Source organism: Thunnus maccoyii, chromosome 16, assembly GCF_910596095.1.
Source record: "Thunnus maccoyii chromosome 16, fThuMac1.1, whole genome shotgun sequence".
In the NCBI taxonomy this organism is placed as follows: domain Eukaryota; kingdom Metazoa; phylum Chordata; class Actinopteri; order Scombriformes; family Scombridae; genus Thunnus; species Thunnus maccoyii.
Genome location: NC_056548.1, coordinates 9,594,349 through 9,615,375, shown reverse-complemented (window position 1 = coordinate 9,615,375; position 21,027 = coordinate 9,594,349). Strand labels below are relative to the sequence as shown.

The window sequence follows — 21,027 nt, the reverse complement described above, 5'->3', positions numbered from 1 at the left end:
TAATTACTGAGCATCTTACATGCTGAAAAACAGATTTAACAAATAGCTACCTTTTAAAAACATTAATTTGTTTTTATACTCTTTTTTTATTTGCATTTCAGCATTTTCCATGGAGGGTCATTTGGTTGAGGGTCTGGATCTCCTACCCATGAATATTTGATGTTATTTGACTAAACACTATGTATTTTCACATCTCACAATATCTATATTTAAAAAACAACACAGGTTGTAGCTTTTCACAGTACACTCAGGCATTAGGAAGAAAAGCAAAGCAAATATGCTCACCGATGAAGTAACTGCTATATCCTGAAGTAATCCTTCACATTTTCTTGAGTGCTCATACTATGCGCCATACAAAATAATAATCGCAATAACTAATTTTATTTTATGGTTAGTATATTCACCTTATTTTGTTGTTGTCATTATTTTATTTTTTAAAAACTTGAGGTTACAGAGGTAACCCTGGTTCTCTGATAACATGAGTCTTGTCATTGTACTGCTGTGCAAGACGACAACACAACAAAATTACGATGACACTCCCAGATATGAAAACAATATTAAAACATTTTTAAAAAGGCGAAATTGCTATAAAGGACAATATAATATATAATACAAAATTACTATACAAAACAGTGCTCAAATTCAAAGTTACTCAAGGTGCTATTGGTGTGCCAATAAACAACAAACAGTTAGCAGCATACAATTCAGCCACAAATGCACAATTAAACAAGTATGGCCTATGAGCATATTGCACAATAGGGAGTTCAGTCAGTGGGGGGAGCGGTATATGTATGTATAAAGCGGTTTTTCAGTCTTGTGGTGTGTGCATGTATTGTCCTGTATTGCCTGCCAGAGGGGAGTAGTTTGAAGAGGTGGTGGGCAGGGTGAGATGGGTCACGGATAATGTTGGAGGGCCTACCCTGACATCGGGCCCGGTAGATGTCCTCGACTGCCGGCAGCTGTGTCCCAGTGATGTTTGGGGCCGTCTTCATGACTCTCTGTAGAGCTCTACCCATGACAGCTGATCCGTTTTCCTAAACCCCTGTGTTTTGTCCACGTAGATGTGTAATGTGTGCACTGAGCACAATGTATGTAACCACTCCTGCTCCAAGGACAGGAAAGGAGGGGGGGGGGGGCTGCTAGGTCAAAGGGGAGACACACCAAAGTAGGGTTCTCCGGTATAAAGGTCAGATTAGGCCATAGCACCACACGTTGCATCTCCTGTGGCAAACTGAAGACAGTCAGGGTGCACTGAAAATGCATGAATATCACTGACCGGCTTAGCAGACACCAGTGCCAACTAAAGAGCAGTCTTAAATGAGAGCACTTTTATATCAGCCTGATCTAAAGGCTCAAAGGAGGGGTGAGAAATCATATCCAAAACAGTTAACAAATCCCATGATGGAGCAAGCTGTTTGGACAATGGTTGCAGACGGCGAGCACCCCTCTCAAAACCGCTGACAAGGGGATGTTGTCCCACAGCCTTACTATCAAAACCTACATGGCACGCTGCAATAGCAGCCAAGTAAACCTTTACTGTAGAGAAAGCTTTGCCCTTATTCAGCAAGTCTTGCAGAAAGCTGAGCATTATGGGCACTGAGCACTGGAAAGGCACCTCCTGTCCTTTAGGTCGACTGAAGTAAACCAGTCACACAAAACATAGCAGGGCGGCATGTATCAGCATTATGAACATGTATGACCTAAGGTCTGTTCTGGTAAAGCGCTAATGTGGCCAGTCACCCTGGAAAGTGGGTTTTCTGGTGATGACGCAAAGGGTTTTATTTTGACATTGTTTTTCAACAGTGCATATTTTCTTGTATTCATCAGCGCCCTTGGCAACATGCCTGGCTGCACTGGAGATGACTTTGATCTGTTTTGGGACACATAAGAGTGCTTGTGAGACACACAGGAAGCATGTGGACGGCTACCGCTGGTGAACAGTCTCTCTTCCTCTTTGTGGGTGCGGTGAACTGTAAACGCCAACTCGGGCCCTGCATGCTGCATGGAGGCAACACTCTGGAACAGACTCAGGAACGGAGCTGGCGGAGGGGAGGGGAACACCAGCGAGTTGCTACACCCACTTATTCCTCCTTGCTCCCTGGGAGGAGGTTGAGGCTTGAGGTCCCCCCTGGAAAGGATTTCTTCGGCCTGGGCCCCTTGTTTGATGGCCTGGGCTGATTTTGTGCTGGAAGTTGAGGGGCTGGGCGTGTGGGAATCTTAAAGGCTTTGTTGCTGGCCTGCTGAGTCACAGTTTGAGTGAAGGCCCAGCAAGGAGTGGAAGTAGCCTGAGTCTTTCTTGGAAGGCAAAGCTGCAGGGCTTCTCCCTCTTTCTTCTTCTCTTCACACCGCTTTTGCATGGTTGCAACAGCAGTTACAAACAGCTTGTTCGGGTCCATGCCCTCATCCAGGATGTCACGCTTTTGCTTGTCAGAAAGATCTGAGAGGAATGGTTGAATCATGTATGTTCTGATGAAGGTCTGATGGGCCGAAAGCTTAAAAATAAAGTGAATACTGCATAGATCTAAGTGTGCAGAAATCTATCTCATCAAGTTTAAATAGTAAAACAAAAAATACAAAACCAGCACAATGGTCCTTCAAAAATAACTGCTATGATACTTACTTGCAATCATAATGGTCTTGGAGTTGCCGCCTAGACTGTCTTTCAGCAGCCAGGTCAGGACTGAATCTCTGTAGGGGATGAAGCAGTGCCTCCTCCCACCTCCTCCTCCTCCTCCTCCTCCTCCTCCAGAAAGGGAGCTGCTGTGGCTACCGACCGTGCTGCCATCACCCTCAGAGGCCATGCTGTTGATACTCTGGCAGCTGCTGGACATCTGGGAATTCTGGGCTGTGGAGGCAGGGGAAAGAAGGTTGAGGAATGTGTGCAGAGAATGAAACGGATAGAAAGGAATAAGGATTGCAGAAATGTAGAATGAAAAACAGGTACATAAAATCTATTTTTTTTAATCACGCATCATCATTTGATCTCACTTACCAAGAGCAGAAATGACGATGCCCAAAGTGACGAGCGACTTGTTAATGTTGGAGCCCTCTGTTAGTCTATCCCTGCAGTAGTTGTAGTCCGCTCTCTCACTGTCAGACACAACACAAACACAATATGACTCATGTCATTAGAAATGATTAAAGATGCAAATAATGCAATGCTGAAGGAATTTAGAAAATCTCAGGGCAGTAGTCAAGATCCACTAGGGGGCAGTTTTGTCAATGACTTGGACTCAAAAATGTTGAGAAAAAGAGAGACACAACACAGGGAAACAGTCTCACCTCCCCGCCAAGTCTACAAGGTTAATCTTGCTGACAGTTTCTGAAGGACGGTTATTTTCTAGTATTGCCTGTGAAGAAAAGATGATAATAATCAGACTGGAATCTGCAAATAATGATAAATGCTCCACGTGAAAATGGATCCTAATCGTGTTAATTGCACGCAAGAATTCAAGGGGCAATCAAGATGAGTGTGATGGTATGTAGACTGTGATTGAAGGGCTGAGAGAGGTTATGACCTGTGTGTACTGGATAGTAAAGATGGCGTGGGATCTGCTGCTGGCGTCATGATTGTGGGTTGCTGCGGTGATGCGGTTGGCGATGCCTTCCTCCAAAAGGTCCATGGCCTGCTTGCCGTCCGAGACCACATGCTGCGAAAGGTCTGATTAGAGAGAAATAAACAGAGAAGCAAAATGCTGAGAAATCTGAGCAAATAAACAAAGAGTAGTATGTTTTTATATAAACATAGAAAGGCTTATTAATTGACTCAATCACCCCTATGGGGAATTATGAATGCAAATTGTTGTGGGAAACTCTCTGTAAGGGTAAAAGCAGCACAGCTACATTGTTGTAAAGCAAGATGAACATCAGGCAAAAGTTGGACATTTGAAAAAGCCATATAATGTTACAGAATCGTCTAAAAACATTAAAAAGCAATGAAGTTTAAAGATAAAGGATATATATGGACTTGCATTTTAAGGTTAAGGTTTTGTGTGGCTGCTATAAGAATAAAGCTACACTGATACATTGGGCAAAAATAAATGAGATATACACATATTAAACATTAATTTTGTAAATATTTTGTAGAGACAGCTCTGTGAAAAAAAAAAATCCATAAAACTGTCAGTGACACTGAAACCGATAAAACTTCAGCAAATAAGAAAAAGACGTTTTTCGCAAAGTAGTTTAACGATCAGAGAGATGGAAATGACACAAATGGGAAACATGTCTCATCAGTGCATGCTCATGTTTGATGTGTAATACTTTCCAACAGCATTTACTAACAAAAAAAAAATCTGTCGCAATGTTTTACTTCCAGGCATGAATCACATCAGCATAAGTAGCTGTTAAACATGTGTGCACACAGATTACCACAGAGCCTTGTGGCGCTATAACGAGTGGTTATTTATTCCATGTTTTAATTTGGTCAGTGAGTACGGATATTTGAATTATTCCAAAAGAATAAGAGTGACAGTAAAACACTGTTAGATAGACAAGTATTGATGGAGAAGTACAACTCTGGAGGTTCAAAATGTGCTGTGTGTATGGTGAAGTGTTCTCCTTGGAACCACAAGGATATGACTTCACTTCCTCTGGTCAACTGGGATTTCTCTTGATACAGACAATGAGTGGATGTGTGGCTTTAAACATAGAGACACAGGCGGATGAGAGGGGAAGAAAGAGAGGAGGAAAGGCTGTAAGGACAGTAGGAAAAAGAAAAAAAAAAAAAAGAGAAAAAGTAAGACAAGCTAAAAGAGGAGACTGGATGAGAGCCAGAAAAGACAATTTTGGAGCTGATCAAAAGAGAACAAAATTCTACCACTGACCACATACCAAAGTGACTTACAAAATAAACTTACAAGACAGCATTACTCAAAATACTACAGACCATGTTACAAGTCCATAATTTCACCTAATTATGTGTCTGAGTGTGTATGACGGCTTAGAGAAATATTTAACCTGTGGTATCCGCTCTCGTCTTTGCTCTCTCAACACCAAGTGTTTGAGACAGATTCATTTACATCATGAACCACTGCAAACTATTCTCAAGTGTTAGAAATGGAGATTGGACACTTAATAAAGCTAATTTCTGCTAAAGTACCTAATCTTAACAATATGACAGTTAAACATGCAAAGTCTGCGACATAAGGTTGTTGCAGGATTATTTAAAATAATGTTTTTTCCCCAATATACAGAACGTACATATGTATGCAATGAGAATTTGGAGCCTCTAGTCCTCCATATAATATTTATTTTGTAAGACAGGCAGAAAAGGGCAAAAAACAGAAATCAGTTGGTTATTGAGTTTGACATTTTGTGCAATTACACTTAGAATTGTGGGGTCATATTTGAACATCACATTTACATTGTAGTTAACGTAATTTGTTCCTTCCTACTTCTCCCGCACAGCCTTGTGCACATGTGTATGGACGTGTCATCACATACATATGCACATGTATATATGCATCTGTAAATGATTGTCCCTGGGTGTCCATTTTATATCTTTACCATTTCTATATTTTTAAACAAATACAGTAAATTAAAAAAAATCACTTGGTTCCAATGTCATCCCGCGTAACCAGTTCTCACAAAAAAGGTGCCTTTCAAATTGAAAAATTGAGTTTAGCCCCTGAGAACTGTATGTCCTTCCTTTTAAAAAACACTGCAATGTTAAGGTGCAGCTGAGGACTCACCCTGTACATAAGGCCCTTTCTCAGGATGCTCTCTGACTCTCAGGGAGGCTCTCTTCTTCTGCTCTCCTCCTTTCAGCAGGTCTCTCACACGCTCATTATAGATCTCCAGAAAGCTGTAGGGACAGAGGGACAGATTGGATCATTTGATTTCCATTTAATCCGTACCATCACAGACCTACATACAGTCTCATTACACATTATGTAAGTTGTTTTATTCTTGTCAATTCATCATCTGCATTTTACACAATATCATCTTTGTTTAAGAGTTCTTTTCTGGTGTCGACTGTACTGTTGACCTTGACTGTGAACCATGTGTTTTGAACCATGTCGTAGTCATGGTTACATGGTCTACGTTTTAGACTAGAGCTGCAACGATTGGTTGATTAACCAATTAGTAGATCAGGAGAAATAATCAGCACTATATTGATCAATTAATGGTTTCAGTTGCTTTATAAGCAAAAAAGCCTTTCTTTGGTTTCAGCTCCATAAATGTGAGGAGTTGCTGCTTTTCTTTGTCACACAGGATAGTAATACAAACATTGTCTGGTTTGGGACTGTTGGTCAGAAAAAACAAGGAATTTGAAGATGTCGCCTTGGACTCTGATAAATTTCTCTCTGGGCAACTCTGGCCATTTTCTATATTTTATTTTATAGAATAAATGATTTATCGGAAAAATAATATTAGACTGTGGGTCCAACTAAATAACCCTAGAAAGAAAAGAGTCTTTACTATGGAAATTTCACTGGGTTATAATTTTCAAATTTTAAAAAAGACTACATTTTTCCATTAGAGTAAATGGCAGGGTGAAACCAGATGGCATAATTTCTGCTCTGTCAAATTAATATTACTTGCAATATGTTGCAAAAGTTAGTTGACCAAATCAAATCCAGTTCATAATTTGCATTTTGTTGCATGCAGCTTTGCAGTATAATTGCTGCATAAGTGTAATTTGTATTTCAGCATCAGGAAATGGCTCAATCTCACCAATTAAAAAGGCGAAAGACACTTACACAGAGTCAGACAAGGACACAGTACCTGATCTCTACTCTGCTTGAGTTCTGCCCATCAGGAAAAGTGTCTTCAGACCTAAAGAGACCCTGTAAAAAAAAGGAGAACTGCAATTTACTTCACACTTCTCACATCTGTTCATGTTGCCACCTGCATTAATTATAATCCACTGACGTACCTGACAGATCCGAGGGGTCAAGCCAATGGAATCCTGGCATCATACAGAAGAAAACAAAAAAAAAAACAAATTGAGGATATAGCAACATTAATTTGAAAGTTGCAATGTAGAATGTGTTGCTTTTCCTTACAGGGTGTTTACATTTGCCTATTCGCAGTCCTGCAAGGTCTGAGTTTGTACTTTTTGCAACATTGCCTCCATTGTGTTTGGTGACATTACCTGAGGCCTTAAAGTTCAATTAATCTCCCCTCACACAATATCTAATGCCATGCAGTGATGCCAGTGCCCACTCCACCCTTTTTCCTCACCGGTGTCCCCATCATTGTGTACGTCTTTCCAGATCCTGTTTGGCCGTAAGCAAACAGACACACGTTGTAGCCCTCGGAAGCTCCGGCCAGCACCGACACACCCAAGTCCTGGAACACCTGAGAAACATTAACACACACCCTCAATCACAAATACACAAACAAAGACAGACTAGGAGATATCTATAAGTAATTAGATGGAGCCAGACACCTGAATTTACCTCCCTATTTTTTCAAAATGTCTAGATGATTAAGCAGCTGAAAGCTTCGGGGGGCTGATAAAAGTGTTAACAATGTAAGCCAATGTCCTTGATCTGAATCGCAAGAGTCTAGATTTACACCAAGGTTTCAGGATCACAATGCTGTGGCGCCGAGCCATTGGTGGGGAGGTAATGTTGCTTCCTGCTGAGGTGTTTGGGTAAGGAGCAGGGAGGTCAGCTAATACTCTGGATAAACAACCTTGCAGAGAGTGTGTGTGTGTGTGTATGTGAGAAAAACAAATGTGAAAGTACAAAGACTTTCAAAAATGACTGGGTCAGGAAAATAAACCTCGACTAAAAGCGTAGTGGTGAGACGGTGGATCCGGGAGAGTCCCACTCAAAATCAATCAGCTGAGGCCTCTTGTTTTCCTTCTCCCTGCATCTGAGAGCCAGAGTCTGGGGATTATTAGCATGAGGCCAAATCACAACCACTTGTTTTTATAGGTTAAACTGGTTAAAAAAAAAAAAAAGCTGGATGGTGCATGAAATGTGTGTGTATTCACTCAACCTTTATGTTTGCAGTAATTCAACAGATCATCTTTGGTAGAGGCTGTTGTTGTGAAGTAGTGTTGCCATAATATCTAATATCTACAATATCAATATCAAAGGAATGACAATCTACATAAATATTCAGTGTGTTCTCTATAAATATCATTTAAACATTATGTTAAAGAACATTTTCTATACAGTATGTGCACACTAAAATAGAAGTAACATGAAAAATAGATGTCTCCCTCTTTTCTGTATCTCAATAATATCCAGCAACTTATGGCTCACAGTCTCATGATAACATATCAAATAAGTTTTCCATAATGCAAATTGAAGTTACGTGAAGAGTATAACACTTAAGTATGATGATAAAGATATTATCTTTAGCCAATTATGTTTTTCTATTGACACATGCCTACACTAGGATAGAAACACAAGAAGATTAATATACTGGAATAGGCAGGAAAGCTGTCTGGCTCTTCACAGTGGACTTGTGCACCAGTGGCACCAACATCAAACTGTGTACCGCATCTAGAAACCAGTCACAATCAAGTTAAACTGACTGGAAAAACTGGCACCAGGGAAGAAATATGGACCTAACTCACTTTCAGAACTGACAAACAGCCAACCAGCGTATTCAAATCCTCATGTAAAAGTTGCAGCAAACCTGTTCCAAATCAAGTGTGGTAACACATCACTTGGAGGATTTTCCATGGCAGCTCAGAGGCAGAGAACTGCACATATTTATCTTTGTATTATTATCAAAGTCAAATATCTTGTATCTGACTTTGCTGCACAACACACTGTGCAAGGTGAGCAATGTAGGTATGTACCACTTAATAATTAATATGATATAAGTCAGTTGTGCTTACAGTACTCTGTGCGTGTGTCACTGGTTTGAGGTAGGGCAATGGAGAAGTGTTCAATCTCCTATATTGTTATATTTCCTTAGTTCATCACTGATAAGCAAAAAGAAACTTCATCAGTTTCTGAGGCCTCACTGGCAACCCCAAACGCTCAGTCCAAAGGCAACACATGCCTTAAGGGGGCTGCAACCTGATCTAGACCAGACCTGAGACACAGCACATTCTCCCCCAGAACCATAACACACCTTGGGATCAGTGAGGGGTCCCCTCCCTTGGCCCCCAGGTTCGGGCCAGGCCCACGGAGACTGGTGGGTAAGTACACAGAAGAGAGAGGGGGAATGCTGTCAAAGCTACCTTGATCTCCAAGGATCAAACACAAGAATACTTTCAACATACCTCCCAGTGTGTGTGTGACTACCAACCACTGTCAGGAGAACCAAGAACCTGGAGCTAAGCCTGTGTATACTCTAGGCTTACAAAACGGCGGGAATAGGTTTAAGTTGGACATGGTTGAAAGCTCTTGTGAAAGGCTTGGGCCTTGTGAAAGCACCCTGAAAGGATTCACTGGTCATCTGGTTGTTCTTAGGAGAGTGTGAATGTGTGTGTTAATATTCAACAGCCTTGAGTTTTCTCTGAGAGAACTAAAATGTTCAACATTGACACTGTGGAGTAAAGCTCACTCAGAGAGTCCTTTTCTAACCGCTATGACTGTGAGCGATCGATTGAGCAAATACCAATGAGTAAACCAACACTCAAGGACAGTCTTAAAATGTAATCCAGTGCGGAATACTTATTACCTGCTTGAAAAAGGTTTATCAGCGCTGTAAGTTTATAGAATTACATTACGTTACATCTTTGCATTCACATTACTCCACAACCCCAGTGCTGAAACGATCAGTCAATTAATAAATCAGTAATCAAATCCAATCAGATACATTTATACATCTATTTATAAAGAAGCTATTTTGATAAATTCACTGGTTTGAGGCTCTCACATGTTAATATTTGCTGCTTTTTTCAGTTTTAAAATCACTGCAAATAGATTTTCTTTGTCTTCTGGACTGTTGCATTGATAAAACAAGCAATCATGAAGATGTGATTTGGGCTCTGGAAAGGTTTTCTGACTTATCAAAAAAAGAAATATACAAATTGATAAAGAAAATAATCATTAGCTGCAACCCTGAACCCTACAAACACCATTTTCCTTTGAAAGTATTACCCTGTAGCCTAGCCAACCATGTGCAGGCAACAGCCACGTGTAACTAGTAAAAGTGCTGCAACAACGGCCGTCTTACTCGATGACCTTATAAATCACCCAACAGGCACTAGACTAGTAACATCTAACACATCGTTATTCCTATGCATGGAAATGTATTTTAATCCACGTAAGTTAAGGCTCTAAGTAACTTGTGTTTTTTAAACCTTATCAGGGACCTTGATAAAGTATCATTTGTGACAGACATTTAAGTTGTATACAGTTGTGTACAATACACTGCACCTAATTGATAGTGTAAAACCAAAGTAGAATCTAATACTCCATTTTATATCGAGAAACAAATTGAAAATGTGAGCTCCTTATGTAACTGTTGCTCAATAAAGTACACCACAAGTAAAAATCTCAAAGTGTGTAGCCCACTGGAGTCCAGACCACCAAGTGTTGCCCCCTGCCTCTTGGCTGAATGGAAACTTAAACACCAAGACAAAAAGCAGCACCACCCCTGTCTTGTCTTCATCCTACTATTCAAAAAACAGACACAGACACCCTCTCCTCCCTCAAACAGAGAGCTTCAATACAGCCCTTGTTAAAGTTGACCCTCTTAAATTCACTCTATGGGGGCTACAACAAGACTGAGGGTCCCTCCAGGCTTAATACAAAGAGCAGGAACTTCACTTCAACTGTCCGCTCCTTCTCTGAACTTGACTTATCTCCTTCTCTCTGTGCACTATTGCTATTGTTGACTCTCTTTCTATTACTTTCTCCTGTTTCTTTTCATTAAATATCTGGGAAAAACACTTTAAATGACCTCTGAACAAAACCGCAAGGAAAAGCATAAACTTATTGCAACCTCTTGAGAGAATTACAACCTTGTGTTTGTCTAGACGGGCCATGTTGGGCAACATAATAAACAATCCGGTTGTTGGTCATCACTGTCACATCAAATTAAATCAGTAGATTGTAATTTGTGCCATTGTACTCTGGTTGCTTAAATGGACACAATGGCCCTCTCTCGCAACCTACTTTCACAGTTTGCAGCACCCTGCAGCATTGGGAGGTATTTTTAGGTGAACAAAGCAGGTGAGGTAAGAGACAAGTTGCATTGTGGGGATAGAAATGGACTCCAGAATCAAATGAAGCAGGACAAAAACAGCCTGGAGTTAAAGTGACAAGGCGAGAGCCAAAACAAGCGTGTAGGCTGGTCGGTCGCCTCGAAAACACTCCGGGGACAGACTGAACACCTCCATTAACAGGAAGGCTGCTGCACGTGCGTGTGTGTGTGTCTGTGCACATGTGTTTTTCTGACCAGAAAGCAAATAAGAGGAAGCAGCATCCAAAACAAAGACAAAAGACTCAAGAGTTTGCTTCCCCCTTTTCGAGAAAAAAAAATGTACAAACAATCCAACAATGAAAGAGGAAAAGCAGAATATAGATTTCATTCTTATAAAAGGAAATGTAGGTCAGGTTCATCAGGTCAAAACAAGAGAGTAAGGAAGGAAGAGGAAAACAAGGGTTTGGGATGGTGGAAAAATGATCTAGATCTAGTAAAATGAAAAAGAAGAATAGGAGGGTTTGCTTTAGATAGGATGCATGACATAAATGATTTTTAAGGTTAAAACCCAAATAGACTTTGGCACGGGTCATTCACTCTCATCTATACTGCCTCTCTCCGACACAAAATGTATAATAAGGGAGAAATTGTACCCTTTTGAGAGAAGCAGTCTTCCAAGAATGGGTCATTTTAATAGGTGATCACAGGTTATGGTATTGTTTTGAATTTCATCATCCAGCCATGCAGAGATGCAGAGGAGATATTTTGCTGCACAGCAATCTTGACTATTACACCACTATCCTCCAAATAGAATATTTGGCCAGGCTCATGTTAAGATCAAACTTTTAAGCAAAGCGATGTCAGGAGACTGAGAAAGCACACAGCCTTAAATCAATACAGCCACATGACATGCATGACAAACCGTTTTCAAACCGAGTGGTGACGCAGAGAGAGATGCTATCTAGTAAAATCCTACTCTGGCAACAGATCTCAGGAATAAAGCTGAAGTGTCATGCGTGTGTCTAACATAAGTTGGACCAGACCTCTCTGAGGAAAAACAAGGAACCAGCTGGGTTTCAAGCCAGAGATCTGGACCCTGATAAATACTATGTTTCGGGTTTGTTTTGAAACATGGGAAACACTTTTTTTTCCCCTAGACTGGTTTGTGGCATGGTAACACATAGAAAGTGGAGGGAAGGCAGTGAAAAAAAAAGAAAAAGGGAGGGAGAAATGCTTAGAAAGAGTGGCAATCAAAAAGAGAAACACAGATATAGACAGGCTGACAAGAGTGAAAAAGTAATTTTGTAATGCCTCTAATGAGTCAAGTCCTGTAATCACTGGCTGTGGAAAACGCCAATTGCTGGTATAGTTTTATGTGGCCTGCTCTACACTAAATCCTGGAGAAGCATTTATGTGGAGTGTGTGTGTGTGTGTATGTGTGTAAATGTGAGTAAGATGTCGTCAGGGGTGATGGCAGAAGGCCAGCCAGGCGAAGAGAAGCACTTCACCACATTTAAAAACTTCAATTTCTCATTGCCTCTGCCAGGTTTGACGCAACCAGCGGCACGGAGATTAATTTTCCCTTTGCAACCGCTCTCACTGGAAGGACGTCTCTGAGCTCAATGCAAAGACACAAGACTGCATACGAAAAAAGAAAGTGCAAAAAGAGATGCTTACAACAATTTATCCAAAAAAACATAACTCCTATCTACGCGTTTCCCCTCACTTATTGTCCATGTCTAGGAGTGGACAGCTGCAGAAGACGCGAGGGTCGCTCGGTTTCCGTCCCACGCTTTCCAACTGGGTTACGAAAACACAACAGCTGGGCCCTGAGCAAAAAGCTAAATGCTTTTGTTTACACACAGGAAAGAAAATGTCACTGGAGATCTTTGTCCTGGCTTCGTGCAAGGAAGCTGATTTGAGGAGAGAGAGAGAAAAGTGGAGAGGATAACGGTGAGGGAGGGAGGACAGAGACACGGGGAGACAGAATCACACACACACACACACACAGCAGAGAAGAGACAGAGAGGAAGCTGTTTGGCCGAAGTTCAACAACACTCTCGTTTGTCACACTTGGACAGAATTTGTAGGTCAAATTAGCATGGAAGGGTAGAGAGGCTGGGAGGAGGGAGAGACAGAGCTGTGCAGGCCAAACAGATTGGCTGCTCTTCATTACTTGGGCTTGCCGACACATGGGAAAGAAGGACAGTGGGGAAAAAGAGAGGCAGTGGACAGGAAAGTGAAAAAAAAAAAAGAAAGCAAAGGGGCAGTGCTTTCCATTTTCAGCGTACACTCTTGTTGCAGCTGACACTAGGGCAAGGGCTAGACTTAAAATAAATAAATAAAGCCGTATCTGGAGAGAGTTTGGGAATTTGCTGCTCCTCCCCCCCAATCTGTGTTTAAAGGGGTCAAAGCACAACACTGCGGAGTGGAGCTGCATGCCACACTCTTCATGGTAGGTTGGAAATGACTTCCCCAGCCTTCAGACTGATGGGAGCCTTGTGTTTTATCCATATTGTACAGTGGTACAGTAGTTTCCTTCACTGGGGATCGAATGGGTTCAATACAAACACTACTGCAGCGGGACATGCATTATGCTACTCAGTTACCTGATGGATGCAGTTTGACATGAACTTAGCTATAACTCTAGGGTGATTGATGAGATTCAGGTCTTCAGATATGAGAAGACCTGTCGTTGAATGATACAGAGAAAACATGAGATCATGTGTGATAAACATGTTTTGACATTGTGATGATAGTACCATGTGACTACACAAGGATTTAGCCGACTTTTTGACCTGTCTGACTGCATTTATTATAACCTATTTTCTGTTGCTTGTCTTTCCCATGCGAGAAGATTTCACTACCCGGCTGAAATGTTTTATCTGCATCTGATTATGCATCAAATTGACAGTGACAGACATGAACGGATTGAGACAACAGACCCCTGAGCACAGAGACCTATAAAAAAAAAGCCACAAAAAAGTGATCAGAGCATTCTTATTTTTAACTGAGCCTTTCAAATTTCCAAAGTGAAAGGTTTATAAGTTCAAACAAAGGCTCTTGGACCCTTTATAGTCTTGTGTGGTTATCCATCCATGAAAACAGGAGAGGTGTGCCAGAAAAAGAAAATTTTTTGACCCCGAGTTAAATCACTTATAGTCATCTCATGGCAGAATTAGAGATATAAGTCATGGGCAACACCTGTGTTGTATTACATGCTGTATAATAAAATCCATTTGCAAGTTATTGTGGAAGTATATTCTGCAATGATGCAATAGAAAAATGTTTAAATCATTTGCTTATGACATACAACCAGGCAATAAATACTGCAGCACAACTGACCGTATTACAATTTTTCTAATATAAGGAGTAAAGTACCATAAATCCAATAACACACCATATCTCTACCTTATCAACTGTATCTCAGGTAGCAAAGCTTCTGCCTGAGTTGGATCTTTGCCATTCAGTTAACTAATGATTCAACTTTGGCATCCACATTGCCAATTAAAAATGTGCAATTAGGATAATGGTGTGCAAGCTCTGCTACTTTTCATAATGTGTGTCTATCTAACAAACACTGTTTGAAACAATTCCTCTCGTCCTCTGTCTTCACTGATAGAAAGCAGTAAGTTCATACATAAATCACAGGTGCTTTTCCGTATCCACATGGCCTAGATATCATATTTCTTTGTAGACAGCATGGGGCTTATTTGGTGTCCTGTTTGTAGTTAATTCGAACCAGGCTAGACTGGACTTTTGGCTCTGGGTCCAGCCATGTGTTAGGGGGGAATAAATGGTCACGTGTGTGTGGAGGATTCTTCCTATACACAGAGAAACGATTCTTCCCCCCCCGTCTGCAGCGCCACTGACATACAGACCTAGAAACTGCGAGCATAATCTGATCATGCTCTGCCATCGACAGAGAGACAGAAGAGGAGGAGGAGAAAACAGAGGGGGGAGAGGAAAAACCCCAGCATGCAGACTCCATTTGGCAATAAAAAACAGCATTGTGCACCCAGCCGAAATCTCAGCAGTGACGTCTTTACACTGATATTTAACTGCGAAAAAGTACTTAGTGAGGCAGCTGTGAGTTTGGCAGGCGAGAGCTGGGGGCCGTAGAGGCAAAGTGGACCCCCTGCCCATTTCCCCTCCTCCTCCTCCTACTCCACCCGTGGAATTCACATTCCCACTTTCTCTTCATCTCTAATTAGTTTCTCTTGCCGTCTCTCCATTTAAACTCATAATCTTGTGCTTCTCTTTCACTTTCCTGTGTTTCTAAGCGTCAAAAACAATAAATATGCTGGGATGCTATTTATTAGCTCAACATCTAGACCCAAATCATAGTCACAGCCTTCAGACAAATAGTCGCAGCTCTCTCCTGCATTAACTCAACAGCTGGCTCCTATTATGGATTATGGTTCTCTTCCAAAATACTACCTCTTTCCACCTGGTAGAGCCCTTCTTTTCTGCTCAACATTCTTCTAGAAACTTTTTTCACCCAAAGATACAACTAATCTTTCCATGTGGGGAGCCCTCGGCGATCAGAATGCAACTACATCTACACCCCGACATATAGTTACCAGATTTTTGTCTTCTCTGTCTGCTGTAACAGTTTTTGAAGAAGGAAACCACCACAAGTATCTGGTGTCAACTATCAGTGATGCATGAACATGTAGACAGTGCAAGGCAGGAGTGGGGAGGGAGGTACAGGCTAGTCTCTGAGGGACTCTGGCATTGACTGTGTTTAAAGATGGACGTCGTGACAGCGCCCCGAAAGTGAAGCCAAAACATCTCGATGGGCCTCTGGTGGTCTTAAACCCCACGCCCTCTTTGTTAGTGGATGGGACATGAGCCAAACTAAAAAAAATTAAAAGTACATGTCAAATACATTTTTCCCCAAAGATGGTTTCTGTCGTTTTAGGTCGTTCTTATCACGCTGATGTTTGTCCAAGAGCTCAATTTTCTGATAAGTTTATTTTCAATTAGTTATTTGATGATATAAAAAGGAGGTGTGGCATCATGATTGACAGCTGTGACAGCTGTTCTATAACCTCTGTCAGATGGCGGGACAGCTGAGGGGGTGTGTCCCGCAGGCCCTCATCCCGCCACCCGACTCTACTGCGCAGGCTCCAAATGACCCAAGCAAGATGGCAGATCCTGGAAAGGAGATGTTTTGGCTTCATTTTTGCATAGCGGTGGGAAGTGGAGACGCGTCGTCCATATTTATATACAGTCAATGGGCGCTGGGTGTGGTGGGATGGCGGTGGACTGGAAAAGCAGGAGTTAAGATCCAGTTTCCCCTCCTCTCATTCACCAACAGGCTCAGATTGTCTCATGGGGACTACAGAGTAAGAAGAATTCGGAGCAAGTCCCTCTTCTTGCTCTGAAAAAGTAAAGCATGTTAAATATATTCTGAGAATAGAAACCATGAGAAAGCATCAACATCAGCATTAACTCATTAAGCTGGAGACTGCTTAAAATAGATGCGGTTAGATACCAGATAAGAGAAACTAAATCCATAACCTTGCTTTAGAGAAATTTCCATAATGTACTTCCACTAAGTGAAATGAGGCGATGCAACAGTGTGGGAAATGAACAGTAAGTTCCAACACTGTTGCAAAAATTTCGGTTGTGTATAATAAATCTGCCTTTTCAAACAGCCACTCAGACAGACTCTTTATTGTTCTCAAAAGCAATTTGTCTGGTAAAATAGTTAGAGTGGCTCTTAAATTATTGAGTTCACCTGCCACTGTGCTCCATTAATCTGGCTTCCTGCACTGCAACGTTTTTATCCACCAGAGAAAGATCCACCAGATAAAGGCTTCATTCAAATATTTTCAATTGATATGTGATAAATGAACGGCTGACGTGGTCATCTAGCAGATTCTTTGTTAATAGATTGTAGCGCTGGAAAAGAGGTCAGATTTAAGAACCAGCGGATCAGTCCTTCACTGATGTCCTTTCGCCCACCCTGGGTCAACAGAGGAATGTCTTGAGGCAACCAGGCCACTGTGACTGGACACAATTCTGCTGAGGACTGAGGCAGCCAGAAAAAAAAAAAAAAAAGAGGAGAGAGGAAAGTGCTGTGTTGTCTGTTGCTCTGTGCAGTGTGTAGGCCGTCATCACAGCCCCGTCTTTCTTAAACACATACAAAGGCAGCTCTGACAAGAGGAGAGACGGGCAGTGAGGGAGAGGCAGAGGAGGGAAACCCCTGGACAAAGGATAGAAAAAGTGGACTGACTGTAAGATCAAGGGTGCAGTTATTGTGTTGAACAATGAAAGCTTAATTGGGATACAAATTAATGACAAGTGCGAGTTATATTTATCTAAAATAATAACTCTAAATGAATAGGTTTAGGGCAGATTTCCTGTAATGGAATCAGGCACCACTTCCTCTTGATGTCAAGCTCTTCTCAGGTTCCAGCAACACCCTCCAATCACAGCAACACAAAGATATCTAATCACCCAATCGCAGCCGTGACATGAAAAGCAAGCTGACTCTAGCTATGCCATGTTTGAAGCAAAGAGACTTCTGGGTAACAGATGGAGCTGATATTGTATCCCCAGAGTGGCCATCTGTGTAAAAACATACAACACAACACACGCCCCGCTTGTTGCGGTTTGTCTACAAGGACAGCGTTTCCTCTGGGCTCTTTTCTTGGTACAGTAGTTGTGTTTGCCCGGTGTCAACTTGTGGCAGGCGTCCGGATTGGCACGCATATAATCCCCACCCACGACGAGGGCATGAAACATGGCATCAAAACACAGAAAAATCTTAGGTAGCTCCACACAAATATGTCATATTTTCATCTATTACAAAAGGACATAAAAGGCTAACACTGACTAATCCAATTGAGACATCACTCAAGTGTAAGAAACTGCCATGTAAACAAAACTTTCTGTTCAGTGTAATCCAAATATGATGATTTATCATTCCAGGAGAACCATCTGTTTGTGCTGGCTCTACTATCTGAATCTACTCTCATGTATATCTGTGATAAAAATCTGTCAAAAGAACTGTTTATTTTGCTTTTCCACCAAGATAGCCACACGTTTGAACCACAGCAGCGCTTTGAAAGATACAGGGTTTGAGGCTGAATGCTGGATGTAAACTCTGATGTTGTAACATACTGTGGAGGGCTTTTCAGCTATTATTTGGAGTATGATTTGTAGCATAAAAGGGGGATCTACCCATGTTTAAGACCTATCATTTGAATACTGTCTTGTTTACAGTTGAGTAAGGTTAATAGCTGGATATTCCAGTTCACATAAACAAAGTCGAGGAGTCAGGTCATTACCTCCTCTTGCGAAGCATAGTGAGGGTCTGCAGGGTCCACCGACCAGTAGCAGTAGTCAAAACAAAACTCCAGAAGCTTCTCCCTGGAGTCCACAACACTGTCCATACGTCCATCCAGCTTTGGAGAAGAAACAGAGGAGTAACATAGGATTTAATTTTGCACTTATACATTTGATTTGTTTATCATACATTGCAAGATCAGTGATTAATTTACCAAGCAAAATAAATAAGAAAGAATTTATTTTACTGTACTAAACTGCATAACACACACACACACACACACTGTACAGGGACAATATGTATATGCATTTAATAACCTGAGAAGTGAAGGAAAAATAAATCTAACCTACACAAACAAAAATTCCCAGTGATAAAAGCCAGGTACTATAGCTTTTGTTTATGGGAGTGCTTTGGTGTGGAATTGCCAGCAAGCAGTTTCCATTCATTAGCACTCCATTCACTCCTTATCCAGTCCTATTTGCTTCAGTGCATTAACACTGAACGCCTTTCTGCTTACTGTGAGTGAATGCTGAACCGAAGAAAGACAGCACAGCAGCATTTGGATTTGCCTAAACACAACAGTCGCACTGTTAAAAAAAAAAAAAAAAAATTTAATGGCATCTAAACATCTCTTCAACCTTGAGAGCCATCTCTGTTCAGTGACGTTTGGTTGTATTTCAGGAGCTTTTTGTGATAAATGGTACCCACTTCATCTAAACCTCTCTCCATCTATTTGCGGAAGACTAAATAATGCTTAGCCTAGTAGACAACAAGATTGTGTGCAGTGGCGCGTGCGTATGATTGTGGCAAAACACAACATGTTATTTTCACTGCATTGAATCATGGTCTGGTGGAGGCTGGCACACTGATGTCTCCCTCTATGATTGTGGATACAGCTGGGGATTGAAGTTGTAATATCATGCATTACAGTTACAATTTTATGTACTAATCTGGCTGTTTTAGTCGGGTGAAACTACTTGAACTTTAAGCCCGTATGAGCTGCATAAAAATTGGTAAACACCCAAGATGATGTTCCTTGCACACCACCCACCATTTGTTTTAGAGGTTTCTGTACACCATGACATTATAATTGTCAAGGTCACCTAGCTTTTCTTGAACACTGCTGTCAATTTTGAGCGTTTAGCTGTTGTGCTTTCATTCTGAGGACATTTACCATTAATGTTGTGCACATCTGATTTCGTTTAGCTATCAAACTCCACTGCAGTGGACAAGTTGAGGCAACATCAGGGTATCATTTTTTCATCTGGTGAGTGCATGATAAGTTGCAAAAATTGCACATTTGGAGCCAATAAGGATTCAAGAGGACTGCCTAGAAAATGGTCCTTTTCTTTTATACTTTTATGCTTCAATATCAATTAAATGATGACTCCAAATAATTATCTACGTAAATGACCTTTCCTTTCTCTAACTGCAGCATTAGGCAAAACTAAGCTCTGCTTATCAATTTGTGTACGGCAATTGGCTTGCCTGAAAGCATGATTGTTTGACCCCTCAGCATTGTGATGAAATTAGACAATGGCTTTGTAGTGTGCGGGATTAGCAAAAAGCAACACCGGCCACAGGCAACTCTCTTAGCCACCAGAGCTTCAACCATGAGGGAATGGTGTTTACAACTAGTCAAGATATGGAGACCTAACTTGGCTTGTTTTTAAAAGATTGCCCTGTATATTTTTCTTGTTTCACGCTTTTAATTTAGTTTAGTAGGTCTTTATAGCTTGTATTAGTTGCTGTTTATGAGCCTTATGTTTACTGTCTTTTAAAATCCACCATTTTTCTCTCAGTCTCACATCCTCAAAACTGTCCCACTTTCCATAAATAATTATTCCCATGAGACCCGCAAGAGCCTCGGAGTCTTGATCCTTTTCCATTGCAGAGGGAGGCCATATGTGGTTTGTCCCGGTCACATCATTTGTAACAGATTCTCTCCTCCCCCACCCAACTTCTCTCTCTGTCTGCATGTAGTCCGAATGTAAACAAGAGAGAGTTCTTCATATATGTGTGACAAAGTTGGAGCCAAATGTGAGTTTTGAAATTGATTCCAGGCTGAATTTCTTTTATCTTTTTGTATGTCTGAGTCATTTGTAAACATTGGAGATGGACATTCTGAGGTATGAGATTGTAGTTGGGTGCAGCACTTTTTTGCATTGTGTACTACTGCATTCTCGTCAATGAGGTATGTTTTTCTTCCATGTATTATATTGTCATGTATTGCTTGATTGCAGCTCTGCATAGCGCTTTTGCCCAAGACAATTTTCCTTTGGGACATTACAGTTTATCTCTCTCTCTCTCTCTCTCTCTCTCTCTCAATGCTCAGAAAGTTTTATCATCTCCATTATCCATCTCCAGCTAACGCAAATATTCCGTTAATGAAAAATATAGTATGAGACATAGTCACAGCACCAGACTGTGTGCCGGCAATGGAGCTAAACCAATCAGACAAGTCTACCCTGCCATCTGACACAGCAAGTTCATAACTTACAGAAAGTATCAGCTTACAAGACTATGTAGCTAACATAATCATTATTTCCAGAACCAGAACAGTATAAAACAACAGCAAATTCTTCTTGTCTTGCAAATGAGACTGTTACCAATGAGGCCAGAAGCCAGGTTCCCTCTTTACCTAATTCAATATCAAATCT

At 41.2% G+C, this 21,027-nt stretch overlaps 1 protein-coding gene across 2 annotated transcripts in view; it reads right to left on the bottom strand.

Annotated features, from left to right (window-relative positions):
- The window catches only part of stard9 (StAR-related lipid transfer (START) domain containing 9), a 45,435-nt gene that overhangs the window by 20,124 nt on the left and 4,284 nt on the right, over window positions 1–21,027 (bottom strand). For both annotated transcript variants that reach the window (XM_042387947.1, XM_042387948.1), the window contains exons 3-11: window positions 18,369–18,485; window positions 7,189–7,305; window positions 6,881–6,913; window positions 6,730–6,791; window positions 5,694–5,806; window positions 3,519–3,661; window positions 3,283–3,350; window positions 2,993–3,090; window positions 2,621–2,845 (exon numbers count right to left, since the gene is read on the bottom strand). In XM_042387947.1, coding sequence (XP_042243881.1) covers window positions 2,621–2,845; window positions 2,993–3,090; window positions 3,283–3,350; window positions 3,519–3,661; window positions 5,694–5,806; window positions 6,730–6,791; window positions 6,881–6,913; window positions 7,189–7,305; window positions 18,369–18,485 — 976 coding nt within the window. The remainder of the gene's footprint in view (window positions 1–2,620; window positions 2,846–2,992; window positions 3,091–3,282; window positions 3,351–3,518; window positions 3,662–5,693; window positions 5,807–6,729; window positions 6,792–6,880; window positions 6,914–7,188; window positions 7,306–18,368; window positions 18,486–21,027) is intronic.